Raw genomic sequence first — 14,450 nt, forward strand, 5'->3', positions numbered from 1 at the left:
ACATAATTTTGTGTGTATGTGTCCGTTCAAGCGCAAGTAAACGCGAAAGAGGAATTAATTCGGTGTTCGAGCACTGTCTGACGGTCTCTCTCTCTCTCTGCGTGCGCGCGTTTCGGGGATGTGAGGCTGTGCGCACAGATAACAGCTCGCGAGTCCCGATTTTCGTCTCTTCTTCTGCTTTTAAAATCGTTTGAATGTGTTAATTGTTGTGATAAAACACGTCCAAATGATAAACTTTAACTCTGTGATGGTTAAATTTAGCAGTTAGTCCGCGAATCACATGCGTGCCGAACCGTTGGACCTTATCCGTATGGATCACGGATTAACTGCGATCCGTTGCAACCCTAATAATTAAAGAACACACTTATCATAATGATTGCTATCTTACCAGAGATGTAGAAAAGTCCTACTCCAGTAAGTAAACGTGTCCCTGTGAACCGGTCCTCAAAAATGTTGGTATTCTAATAAGCGCTTCCCTCTATGTTTTCTGGTGCGCGTCGTTTATTTTTTACCGCGCATGCGTACCTGCGTACCACTTATGTGCACCCCTGATCATTAGAAAGGCCGCATCTGAGGCAGAAGTGCATCGCATTACGCTTTCATCAACTTATATTTATATAACCAGTTATAAAGTTTACTGTGGCTACAGTATGTGGGTGCTCATTGTAATTGGGTCCCCCTGGACATGCGAGCATAGACACGTGCTTAGAATGCCTAGGCATAAATCCGGCAAGTCATCTTTCTCAAAAACACATACAATTAAATATAAAACACTTAATTTCACCATTCACTTCACTCATCCATTCCCATGCAAAGCATGCTGGGAACTGGAAATCCTTTGCTTGGTTTCAGTTATTGCTCTGCTAACAACACCAACAAAAACTATTTCATGCACCTTTAACGCAGGAATGCATTAAGTAAACTTCTATTTTACAAAATGCATGCATACAAAACATTCAAGGATTGTGTTGAGTTGCCTATCTAGAGGTAAACACACCATTACTTGTGTCCTTGGTCGAACTTGTTACTCTCTCTAAGCGCAATCTGTGCTTTATTAAGGAACAGGAACTAATCCGTGACCCTCACACTCCTTACAGAAACAAACAGCACCCTTACAAATCTCACACCAGCACTGACCAATTAAGTTTCAGTGCACAGAGGTCAGGGGTGCATTCAATGAGTAAAGTCTAGCACTGTGTGCACGTCTAGTTGTATAACCTTCTTTAGTGGTAGCTACTAGACCTAGCTACTCCTGCATCAGTTAATAAAAATCATTATTAAAATAATAGAACAGCTATAAGTCATAAGTACGGAGCCCCGCACATGACATGCAAGAAATAAAAGTAAATTCTGCACACGATTTACTAACTTGTTCCCTCGATTTTCTAAATCGTGTGCACGATTTACTAATTCGTTCCCTCGTTTTATAAAACATGCGCATGATTTATAAATCAAGGGAATGAAATAGTAAATTGTGTGCACAATTTATCAAATCGAGGGAACAAATTAGTAAATCGTGCACACGATTTAGCCTACTATTTTTTTCCTGCATGTCATGTGTGGGGATCCGTACATAAGTAATATTGTGAAATTTAAAATAACTGTTTTCTATTTAAATATTCTTTAAAATGTAATGTATTTCTGCGATGGAAAAAATTAATTTTCAGCATCGTTATTCCAGTCTTCAGTATCACATGATCCTTCAGAAATCATTCTAATATGCTGATTTGATGTTTAAGAAACATTTCTTATCAATGTTGAAAACAGTTGTGCTTCTTTATATGATTGTTGAAACTATAGTATTTTATTTTAGGATTCTTTGATGAATAAAGTTCAAAAGAATAGCATTTATTTTAAATATGTTATAAATGTCTTTAGTGTTACTTTTGATCAGTTTAATGCATCCTTGCTGAATAGAAGCATTCATTTCTTTTAGAAAAAAAAAAAAAAAAAAAAAAAAAAATCTGTATCTCCAAAAGCTGTTTTAAAAGCAAAGGATGACCTCACCAAATATTGATTTGGGGCCATATTCACAAAACATCTTAAGGCTAAAAGTAGCTCCTAACTTGCCAATGTAGGAGAAACTCTTAAAAATAATGGGTGCGTCAGTCCTAAATTTAAGGTCCAATTTTTCCTCTAAGTGTATTTCACACGCATTTTAGTGTTAAACCAGATCCTAAATCTGTGAAATGCTAGAAGTAGTCAAGAGGACTCCTAAGTCACTAAGACCAAATCACAAACAATCCTAAAATTGTTGTTGCTGGCAATCCGCCTCAGCAATCCGCCCAAAAACACTGTACACAACTAAGGCAATATGCGATAGAGCCTTGAGTGCTGAGCCTTTTCTTCAAACATGCAATAAATATTTTGATGTATAGATTTTAGTCTGCGATGACATAACATAAAGGGTTTATTTATGTACAGGCAAATTGTATTGACTGATGGAGAATAAAACATTGCAGTCAAGTTGAAAATAATATCCTATCGTCTTGCTGAAAGCCTTGTGGGCAGCTCGGGTGACCCGAGTTCGAGTTCCGGCTTGTGGACCTTTCCCAATCCCGCCCAAATCCAGATTACTCCCCTGTATCTCCGGCTGGGAATGGGAACCAGCCGAGAGTGAGGAGTCGGGGTGGCGGAGGGATGCAGAAAACAGTCGAGGTATAGGTGAGTCGGCTGTGTATATATGCCTCCTCTCAAGCTAATTAGATAGACCATTTGAACGCGCTCCTCCCGAACTTTGTTTATAAAATATAATTTGTCGTTTGAATTCTTCAATCTCTTAAGATGCAGACAGGTAAGAGGCTGACAATTAGCCAAACATATACTTGTTTAATTAGTGACATTTAGCCTACAGTACATTTTAAAATCTTTATTTGAATATGGCAACATTTTTACTTTAAAACCTTTATTTGAATATGGCAGCATTCTTATTTTAAAACATTTATTTGAATATGGCAACATGATACCTTACTGTACAATATTTCTATGATTAAATCACTGACAGAGACCCATCCTCTATCAGCCAATCACTGTTGGCAGAGTTAGTAGGCGTGTTGACATCATCCATAGCAACGAGGTCAACCCCGCCCTTTCTCTTAGCTTAAAAGGTTAGTTCACCCAAAAAATGAAAATGATGTCATTTATACTCACCCTCGTCGTTCTACACCCGTAAGACCTTCGTTCATCTTCAGAACACAAATTAAGATATTTTTGATAAAATCCAAAAGCTCAGTGAGGCCTCCATTGCCAGCAAGATAATTAACATCACTTTCAGATGCCCAGAAAGGTACTAAAAACATATTTAAAACAGTTCATGTGAGTACAGTGGTTCAACCTTAATATTATAAAGCGACGGGAATACTTTTTGTGTGCCAAAAAACAAAATAATGACTTTTCAACAATATCTAGTGATGGCCAAATCACTGCTTCATGAAGCTTCAAAGCTTTACAAATCTTTTGTTTCGAATCAGTGGTTCAGATCGCGTATCAAACTGCCAAAGTCATGTGAACTATTGAAATTTCATAACACTTATGACGTAACGAAGCCTCGTTTACTAAAATCACGTGACTTTGGCGCTCCGAACCACTGATTCGAAACAAAAGTTTCGTAAAGCTTCTAAGCAGCATTTTGAAATCGGCCACCACTAGATATTGTTGAAAAGTCGTTATTTTGTTTTTTTGGCACACAAAAAGTATTCTCGTAGCTTCATAACATTAAGGTTGAACCACTGTACTCACATGAATAGAGGCCTCACTGAGCCAACGGATTTCATCAAAAATATCTTAATTTGTGTTCTGAAGATGAACGAAGGTCTTACAGGTGTGGAACGACATGAAGGTGAGTAATAAATGACATAATTTTCATTTTTGTGTGAACTAACCCTTTAAGACTTCTCTCTATTCCTTAGTAAAAGTTTGTCTCAGCAGCTTTGTGAATAGGTTTTAAGAGAAAACTTTTAGCTAAGAACTATTACTGCTATTTTGGAGAACTCTTAGTGGTAAGATAAAATGTTTTGTGAATACGGCCCCTGATTTAGAAAAAAATAATAATTTATTTGCACTATTTGTGAAAATACCCTCACTTTCCATCATGTTTTCAACAAATAAAAATGCTAGATAGGTAAAATTCTGAACAAAATATGTGATAGTTGGAAAACCTGCCACCAGGATGGCCTCTGTACACTGCCACAAGCCCTATAATGGGTGCTGAGACTAGTTGGGGCCCCCAGAGGCCTTTGTGGCCCCACACAAGACCTTAGTACACTGGCTCACATTAAAGGGCCCAATGTTAATCTGATCCTTCTGATGCCTTCACAATCTAAATCTAAGTGATTGTTTGCCAGCCAGGCAAATATTGAAAGTTTGAATACTTAAGTAAGCATTAGCACACGTCTACTCGAAACCACACGACTGATGGTTCTATTACAAACAAGTCATGCCTGCCATTGACCGAAACATAGCGCTTAGACTAAACCTAAACAGATTTATGTCTGTATTCCATAGGAACACACAAAGAGCAGGGTTTTATAAATATAAATGTAAGGTTTATATATCCCAATAGATAACCCAAACATTACATAGATCTGTGTTCAACCCTTAGAGTTTCTACAACCTTCCAGTATCCTTGAAGTGTAATGAATACTATTATTATTTAGACTTTGATTATCTCTGCTCAGATTTTTCTGAGGATAGAGTCGTGAGGTCATTTCTACCAGGGAGCAAAGCGATGGAGTGTCTCTCGTATCACTCTATGTTTGTTATTGGTCCATGACTTGCTTGTTTTGAGATGGTAACTGCGCCTCAGGTCACAAGCTGTGCATCGACGACAAGCGATATCTGATTACCGTGACCCCACACCCCAGATAACCATCTCAAACCCATCCGCCAGGCCCTAAAAGCATCCTGCACATCCAGACACCGTAAACCACTCTCCAAACCACTGAAGAAATTAAACGATACTCTCTTAAAAGCTGGAGCGTGGCACACACACACAGACGCACATGCATCTGGACCTCCTCTGCTCAATGAGTTGGAAATAACAGTGCAGGCCTGTCGTCATAGATAGCCTGTTAAAAGCCATCAAGAAGACAGAAAAGAGCTCCAGAAGATTCGTTCTCCCAAAATCTGGACTAAGGTCCACGCTCCGTCACCCTCAATTAAACGTTGTTTCATCTGCCAGTGGGGATGTCCTCTTAGTGGCCGTGTGGGGGGCGTTTTCTGGCTCGGTCTGTTCGTAAGATGGGCAGAGTCAACAGGAAATGGCTGTTTCATGCTTGTGCTAACTCTTAAGAGGTCACATTCCTGGGTGGGCATTCCTTGAGCGATTGACACAAAAATAGAATAAATAAATAGTAATATATTACTCAATACAAATTACATGATGAAAATTGTGATTAGTAATCTATTACGTTACACATTTTAGATAATATCTGATTACTTTTTGATTATGACCTAACTTATTTATCATGTGACCCTGGACCACAAAACCAGTCATAAGGGTAAATTTTTTGAAATCGAGATTTATACATCATCTGAAAGCTGAATAAATAAGCTTTCCTTTGTTAGAATAGGACAATATTTGGATGATACACAACTATTTGAATCTGAGGGTGCAAAAAAATCTAAATATTTAGATAATCACCTTTAAAGTTGTCCAAATGAAGTCCTTAGCAATGCATATCCACTCACAAAAATACATTTTTGATATATTTATGGTAGGAAATTTACAAAATATCTTCATGGAACATGATCTTGATATCCTAATGATTTTTGGCATAAAAGAAAAATCGATAATTTTGACCCATACAATGTTTTGTTGGCTATTGCTACAAATATACCCCTGCAACTTATGACTGGTTTTGTGGTCCAAGGTCACATATTGATTTGAATTGAGTAATCTTGTAACATAATGATATAAAAATGCAAAGAGAAAGAAAACTGAATCCACTTTTTGTTATCAACAACGTGAAGTCCATTGAAATTATGTCAGGCTTTCTCAAACTGGGTTTTGTATAGGAACTGCAGGGGTTCAGAAATTGATGAAAAAGTAATATTCTTAAAAATGTTAAATTAAAAGAAAATATTTTTAAATAAAAAATCAAAATAAACACTTACTAAAAATATTTTTCTTGTTTATGCTGTGTGGCCTTTCAATTTTCTATGTAATTATAGCTGCCTAACTAGTGGCTGAAGATATATAAGCAATAGGCTTTTTAGAAAGGAAAATTTAAAATGTAAAATTAGGAAGAATTTAAAAAATGAGAAGAATTAAGGAGGGAATCAGTGAATAATTTATTCCTGTGAAAGCAAAGCTTAATTTTCAGCAGCCATTACTCCAGTGTCACATGAAATCCAGTGTCAGAAATCAATGTCACATGCTAATTTGGTGTGTAAGAAACATTTTGTATTATTACCATCAACATTATTATTATTATTATTATTTTTTTTTTTTGCGTAAACAGTGATTCCCTTTCGAAGTGCAGCTCTACATTGCGTCATTGTGTTGACCTTCAGCGTGAGCCGGTGTCTGAAGCATGTGTGCTACGCGCCAAACCCGAATGGCCACTACAAGAGATGACGCGACTATAAATGAGCGCCCAAGGAACACGTCATCAACTTTTTTTGTCTTCAGAAAGTCGCTTGTTTGTGTGGCATCTCTAACCAGTTTTCTGTTCATTTAAAAGTATGGAAGGTGAAAAAAGGTTTAGGAGATGTGCACCACCATGTCCTTGATTCATTAAGGCAGAGGACATGCATGATTTTTGTTTTTATTGATTGATTTATTTGTTTGTTTTCAGGGCAGGGCACATAACTGATCATGACTGTAAATGTACCAGAATTAGCCAAATGGCTATTTATCATTCATTTTTCACCCTTGACAGAATGTTAAAAAGTCACCCAAAAAAAAAAAAAAAAAAAAAGCATCTTGCCAGCGTGCTTACCAAGCTGAGTTATTAAAGGACCTTGATCAAGGTGTGGGGATGACCCTAGAACCAGAGCTCCGCCAAACCACAGATCTCGCCCTCTGTGCCACAAAGCAGGCAGCTCCTTCCATCGGCCGCTCTCTTGGAGCTTTGGTGGCTACGGAGCGGCACTTGATCGATACATCTCTTACCGAAGTCAGGTTCCTCCAAGTCCCTCCTCTGATTCTGTGGCTGGTCCAAGCTGGAGGCAGGGTCAGAGAGAGAGAGAGTGTGGCCGCTCGATAACCAGAAGCAGTGATCGAGTATGGTCCACCTAGGTCAGGGGTGTCCAGACTTGGTCCTGGAGGGCCTGCAGAGACCTGCAGAGTTTCGCTCCAACCAGCTCCAAAACACCTGCCTGTAAGTTTCTAGTATGCCTAGTTAGGCCTTGATTAGCTGGTTCAAGTGTGTTTAATTAGGGTTGGAGCTAAACTCTGGAGGACAGTGGCCCTCCAGGACTGAGTTTGGACACCCCTGACCTAGGTGGTTCCAGTTCCAGGAGGGGTTAAGATGCCAATGCCAAACCTAGGGCTCAAAGCTCCCGGTCACTAGGTAGGTGTGCAATATGGTACATCCTGGCTTGCTGGTTGGACTTATACAGCTCATTGGGCAGGCGTTTGTTCAGTATGGTGCAGTGGGTATTTGGTACCCATAGCATCAATGCATGTCACAGTGTAGAGTTTCACTTTGAAAGGGAACGTCTCAGGTTACATCTGTAACTTTAGTTCCCTGAGAGGGGGAACGAGACACTGCGTCGGGTTGCCATACCTCAGGCAAGCCCGCACATCTTTCTTCAGACAATCTAAGGGGGCTTTCACACTGGCAGTTTAGTTCGAAACGGGGCGCGGTTCGCATGAAAAATCGCTAATGTGAAAGCTGTCATGCGAACCCGGGTGCGCACCGAGGTACCAAACCCGAGACTACCTGAAGGAGTTTGGTTGCACTCGACCTGTGGCCCCTGGTTCGCGTGAATATGAAAGCAACACGGACTCGGGTGCGCACTTGTTCAGGAAGTAAAGTAACTTGTGCATGCGTTTTTGCTGATTGTAATGTATTTACTTAAATAAAACATTTAAGAGATGATAGTGTTGATGAATTACCTTGGATTTGAGCAGGAGTGAGCCTGCAGTGTATTCACGCTTTGCGAGTGCAATCAGAGCAGCAAATGAATGGCAATCAGCTGTCTCCTCAAAATAGGCTGCTTGCAAATAGTGGAAAACCGTCTACATGTGGCGCACATACAGTTAACACAAGTGCCGTTTACTCTGATGCACATAATAGCATCAAATGATTAAAAAAAACACAATTTATTGACCCGCATTCTGTTTTCTGTCATGCGCCTTGCACGTCTGTGATGACGTAAGATGAACGCAAACGCACCAGGGTTCGATAAAATCAATTTGAGTGTGAAACCAGACCAACGCTGCAGGGGGCTCGGACCGCGGCAAATGAGCCCAGTGTGAAAGCCCTCTAGAAGTGTTCCTTGGGTGCCCTTTCATAGTCTGCCAACATGCCTGTGATGTCATCTCTTGTAGTGGCCAATCTGGATTGCCGTGTAGCACACATGCTCATGCTGGTGGCGTTTCCATACCGTCAACACATCACGCAGTGTCTCATTCCCCTTCTCAGGGAACCAAGGTTACAGCTGTAACCTGAGATGATTTTTTTCAGGATTGTTTGATGAATAGAAAGCTCAAAATAACATTTCAAATAGATTTTTTTTGTAACAATGCAAATCTTACTGGCACTTTTGATTAATTTAATGCATCCTAGAATATATTGAACTCCAAAATGTATTTATTTCTAGCCACTGTTGTGAATACATGAAAATGAAAAGCTATTTACCTGGATTCTCTTAATGCATCTCTGTGATGAGGCAGACAAAATAATAATAATAATAAAATAAAAACAAACAAACAAAAATACAATACTAAACCCAGAGGTAGTAATAATAAACTTTTATTGTGAATATATTGTATTTGCACAAGAATTACACATTTGTAAACTTTACAAACTTTTTTGTTTTATTTTGTTGAACAACATTATTGTACAAATGTATAGAAAATTGTTTCAGGCGTGTCAGTTTCCACAAAAGAATATATATATATAGTTGTAAGCACAACCAAGTGAGGTGGGCGGGGCTTTGGAGGCACATACCACGCCCCTCCCCACCATTGAACACACAAATCAAAGAGTGACTTCGAAACACTCAGGAAAAGAAACGCAACCTCAGAGAAAACTTTCCGGCACACTGAGCACCAACACCAGTAAATACGTTCAGTAGCACAGACACATGGTAGCCCTATGAGACAGCACAGCAGCTGAGAGCAGCATTCAGAAAACATACAATAAATACACACAACCGATTCCTCTTTACATGAGGGGGGCATGTCTATACACGTCTAACATTTCATGCGAGGGTCGAAATGTCAAAGAGCATTGCGGGAGCACCGTGCAAACCTGAACACACTTAAATTGTCTGTCCCCTCTTATGTAAAGTGGAATGTTTTTTTTATTTTTTTATTATTAAAACAGATTTTCAAACTTTTTTGGATTCATGATTTGGACTTTGGAGTGTCTGGTTTTCACTACTTATCAATGGATCCATATAACAATCTTTTCTTTTTTTGGGTAATATTAAAAATGAAAAAATTCAGTTTCTTGTACTCCACCATGATGGAGAACATATGAAAACACTTTTTTTATGCAGCAAGCCAATAAAATCCCCAGGTGAATGCTACTTTTAAGTAATTCGCTCTTCTTGACTAACAGTGTAGGCACTGCCAGATTTCGAGTTTTTAGTTTTAGCATAATCATGTCATTAACCTGTTTCATGTTTTGCGGATGTTCTTTGTCGGACATGGCATGGGATCAATTTGCGTTCAAACGGTGAAACGGCCTCTGCGGGGTTTGTGTATATTTCACTGGCGTTTTAAACACTGTATAGTTTGTAAAGAGGGGAGTTAGTTCAGCTCTCTTGGATCAAAATCACATCTCACGTCGTCGTTTAGTGAGGTATTTAAATGTTACATCCCACAGCCTCCACCCCAGGCCTGAGATGAGAAATCCAGACCCCGAAAGCCTCCGATGGGTCCAAAATGTCTGTAATGATTCATAAATGCACTGCATATTTAGGTCTGTAACTCAATGCTACATCAGTGAAGATAGAAAGAAAAATTCATCTCATTCCAAAGGAAAAAGTCTGACGTGGACTCACAGGTGCGAGCGATATTTTACGGACATCCAGTAAACTAAACACACAAATTATTTTAGAGCTATCTCGTGCGTTTTATTATATTTCATTCTCATTTGGCAATCACCACGACATTAAACCTTCCACCTTTAAATTCAGTTGTACTTAATAGTATCACTGTAATTACGTCACTTTAACAGCCTCCTCATCATAAAGGCTATAACAAAGAAATAAAAAAATCTATAAAGCTCCATACAGTCTAATAAAGCCATCATAATTTTTTTTTTTTTTTTTTTTTGCATGAATAAAAAGCCATAGAACTCATGCAAACACTGATTGTAAGTTTATATTTTAAAATAGACAAAGCTTTTAAGCCGTCAAATGTTAAAACACCTCTGAAATGAAGAGAGAAGCGTGTTATTTTATTCCTGGATACTTGGCCTTTGGATCAGGATGGATAAATATTTAATTTTTCATAGCTCTAGGCATTGCCATTGGTATTTGTTCTTCTTCCAGAACATTCAAAAGAACGGTTCCCTTATAGGCAATATTTTTGATTGATATCACCTAATCTCATACACAGACTTTCTATAATAAAACTAATAAATAAATAAAATAAACATACATTCAACCATCTTAAATGCACATTTCTCCAGGGTTTAACATTTTTTATAACCTGTCATGTGCTGTGTTTTCGCATAGTGGTTCAACATGTGGATGTAATATCTGACACGCTTGTGATATCATGTCTGTCATGCTGGAACAAAATCTGACAGATTAAGTATCTGGATGACATACAGTAAAACACGCAATCGTTTGATAGCAGGGGCCCAGAAGACAGGACGGGGAAGGGTACGAAGCACATTCAACATGCTCTGGACCCTTGGACGCGAGCGTGTGACTTCTGACACAACAAAAAAAGGCTTCGGTACACTAATTGGAGCCTGTTCAGTCTTTAGAGCAGTCTGCATTTCGCATCAGATGATGCACTGGTCAAGTGTGGTTTGATCGCGCAATGAATTTTTCCGTAACGAATCATGACATTCAACATGGCACTTTTTTCCAACGATTATATCAGATGCTTAGAGTTATGTCAGTCTTTGATGATAAAGTTATCTGGTGATCTCAGAGAAGTTTAAAATTAGCAACAAAAGAACTCTAAGACCTAGCAGAAATAACACACTGAAAATCATACTGGGTGAATCTCACAAAAATTGCAAAGAAATGTCCAGGTCATATTTCAACCCGTAATCAAAAGAAATAAAAATATGAAATGATTTTCTGTATAAATTTATAACCTATAAGATTTTTTTGTGACTTTATTTTCATGACAATGAAATCTCGCTACTTATTCTCATTAAAGACAAATTAAAAGAACCGTTTTCTATTTGAATACATTTTAAAATGTAATTTATTCCAGTCATTGCAAAGCTGAATTTTCAGCAACATTACTCCAGTCTTCAGTGTCATATGATCCAGAAATCATTCTATAATGCTGATTTGGTCCTAAAGAAACATTTCGTATTATCATTATCAATGTTGAAAACAGTTGTGCTGTTCAACATATTTTTGATGAAATAAATGCAGCCTTGGTGAGCATAAGAGACTTCTTTCAAAAACATTAAAAAATTGGGTAACACTTTGGTATGGGGAACACATATTCACTATTAACTACAACTTTTACCTCAATAAACTCTTAATTTACTGCCTATTAATAGTTAGTAAGGTAGTTGTAGCGTTTAGGTTTAGGTATGGGGTAGGATTTAGGGATGTAGAATATGGTCATGCAGAATAAGGCATTTTATAAGTACTAATAAACAACCAATATGCAAGCTAATAAGCAACTGGTTAAAAATGAGAATTGTTCCCCATACCAAAGTGTTACCAAAAATGGTAAATGTTTCAAAACTTTTGACAGGTACTGTATAAGAAAGTAAAAAAGGGTCAGTAAGAAAACTTTAATTCAGCAAATGCTCACCAAAAAATAAATGTTGTTCTTTTAAACGTTCCATTCATCAAAGAATCCTGAAAAAATGCATCATGGTTAAAAAATGTTACTTGAGCACCAAATCATCATATTAGAATGTTTTCTGAAGGATCATGCGACACTGAAGACTGGAGTACTGATGCTGAAAATAAATCACATTTGAAAATATACTGTATCATTTGGGGGTGAAATGTGACCTACAAATTTCTTCATGAGATTTCCCCTACTGCACATACCAAAGAAATCAATGAACATAAAACAAGAAAAACAGCCCTCTATGGGCCTAAAGGGCTTGGGTGTGACATCACTGAACTACTACTGGTGCAAAGCTCACTTCGAGCTGTATTCATAATGAGCTCCAGAGCTGAACAGTCTTTCCTGTACCGTTAAACCCTGCTTCAGATCCAGGCTGGTGCTGGGAGCCGTCTCTGACCACATTATATTAGCCTGTTTGTGGCACTAAACATTTTGCATGAATCTTTTTTTGTGATCATAATGCGGTTTTGTTCTGAGGTCAAAAAATAAATAAATAAAATAAAAAATAAGAGCATATATCTGTCTCTCGTGTCTGACTGTGTTGCTGTGTTTCTGGTCGGTCTGAGAGGACAGAATTTGGCAGTGAGTTGATGAGCCGTGTCAAAGTTCTGTATCTGCGTTAGTCAAATTGTTTTGGGTTGACTAACGGACAATCTTAGATTGTATAATCGAAGTGTGGTTATGTTGTGGTCATGTGGTCTGAATATTAAGCAGTTCAGTCAGTAGTTATTTTTTCTAGTCTGTAGATTCACTCTGGTCAGGACAAATATGTTCTGGTTCCGGTAAGCAGCCAGAGTAGAAGGAGCTGAAGAGCCAACATCGGCCAGAGAGACGGACTCAAACTGCAGCCACCACCACAGTCAGTCGCGTCCTCCTGCGGTCAATACAGAGATGTTAGAGACTTCAACCTCACACAAACATAAGTACATACTATAGTCAGATCATTTCAGTTCAGACGAAGCAGCTTAAGGGTTTCTAACTGATTTTTGAAACATGGCATCTGGTTTGTTGCTAGTTCAAGGTGGTCTAACAGCTTTAACCGATGTTGTTATTGGTAACTAAAACTAAAATTAGAATTTTAAAATACATTTTAGTTAATTTAAACAACGGTGAAATAAAATTAAACATGAATACTACGTGAAAAACTTTGCCACCTAACTGATATAAAATAAGTTTATGTTGAAGTACTAAAATTACTACAACTAAAACTGAAATAAAAATAAATTAAAGCTAAATAGAAATATTAATAATAATAATAATAAATGACAGCACCAAACAAAATAAATAAAACTTGTATTAAAGTGAAAATTGAAAATATTAAAATAAAAGCTAAATCAAAATATGAATAAATACTGTAATAGTATATAAATAATATTAAAATAACACTGGTTTTAACAAGAACATCCTCAGCTAAGACCCAATTAAATCAACCATCTAGAACATTGTTAATCAGTTAATAATCAAAAATGACCAGCTTGGTCCAGTTTTACTTGAGTATCATTAGTTATGTTTCCATCCACCTATTTTATGTGCATTTGGGGATAAAGAAATCTAAAAATGTGCATAAAAAACTTCAGAAAAGAACTATCCAATAAGAAGACACATGCATAAACTACAATGGAAACACATTTATTGAATAAATCCCTCGACGCGCAACAAAACTTGGCCTCAACAGTGGATGTGTTTGGATAACTGGACTGACTAGCGGACCAATTTCATTGCACAGCATCTCAAATGTTGGTTCGATCATTCTGAAATGCCTGAGCCAAAAGTCTGTCATCAGAATGACTTGGTAAAATGACCTCCCAGAAGTGTCTCACATGATTGCGTTCCCAAACACCAGGCACCCGAATGCAAGACAACATGACAGCGTTTATTGCATCTCATCTGCGCGCTCTGAGATGCAAGTCATTTATGATAAAGGGTAAAAGATCCACAGCTTTCCCGATTGCAGCAACTTTCATTTTTATTACAGATATTTTGCTCCAATATCCCAGCAAGTGATGATCTTGAACACATGGGATGGAAACGCTGCTTTATTCGCATGTTTTATACGATATTCCAATTTTGCGCATTAGTTAAACTTTTTGGTGGAAACATAGCTACTGGGACACTATTATAGTTTTTTACATGTTGGATTATTTTTATTAGTTATTTTACAGTGTCCTTGTTACATATTACATGTAGTTACTTTAGTAATAAGTATAATTTTTGCATAATTACATGAAACTAACCCTAAACCAAACCAAACCCTAATCCTATAGTAAGTACA

The 14,450-nt window shown here is 37.7% G+C and overlaps 1 protein-coding gene across 2 annotated transcripts in view; it reads right to left on the reverse strand.

Annotated features, from left to right (window-relative positions):
• Positions 1 to 8,905: 8,905 nt before the first annotated feature.
• The window catches only part of LOC127500200 (voltage-dependent calcium channel subunit alpha-2/delta-1), a 127,581-nt gene continuing 122,036 nt past the window's right edge, over positions 8,906 to 14,450 (reverse strand). Inside the window, exon 38 of one of the 2 annotated variants that reach the window (XM_051871165.1) lies at positions 8,906 to 13,052. In XM_051871165.1, coding sequence (XP_051727125.1) covers positions 12,936 to 13,052 — 117 coding nt within the window. In that variant the 3' untranslated portion in view covers positions 8,906 to 12,935. The remainder of the gene's footprint in view (positions 13,053 to 14,450) is intronic. The other variant, XM_051871166.1, reaches the window with a different exon arrangement.

The sequence above is a fragment of the Ctenopharyngodon idella genome, chromosome 18 (genome assembly GCF_019924925.1).
Source record: "Ctenopharyngodon idella isolate HZGC_01 chromosome 18, HZGC01, whole genome shotgun sequence".
NCBI lineage: Eukaryota > Metazoa > Chordata > Actinopteri > Cypriniformes > Xenocyprididae > Ctenopharyngodon > Ctenopharyngodon idella.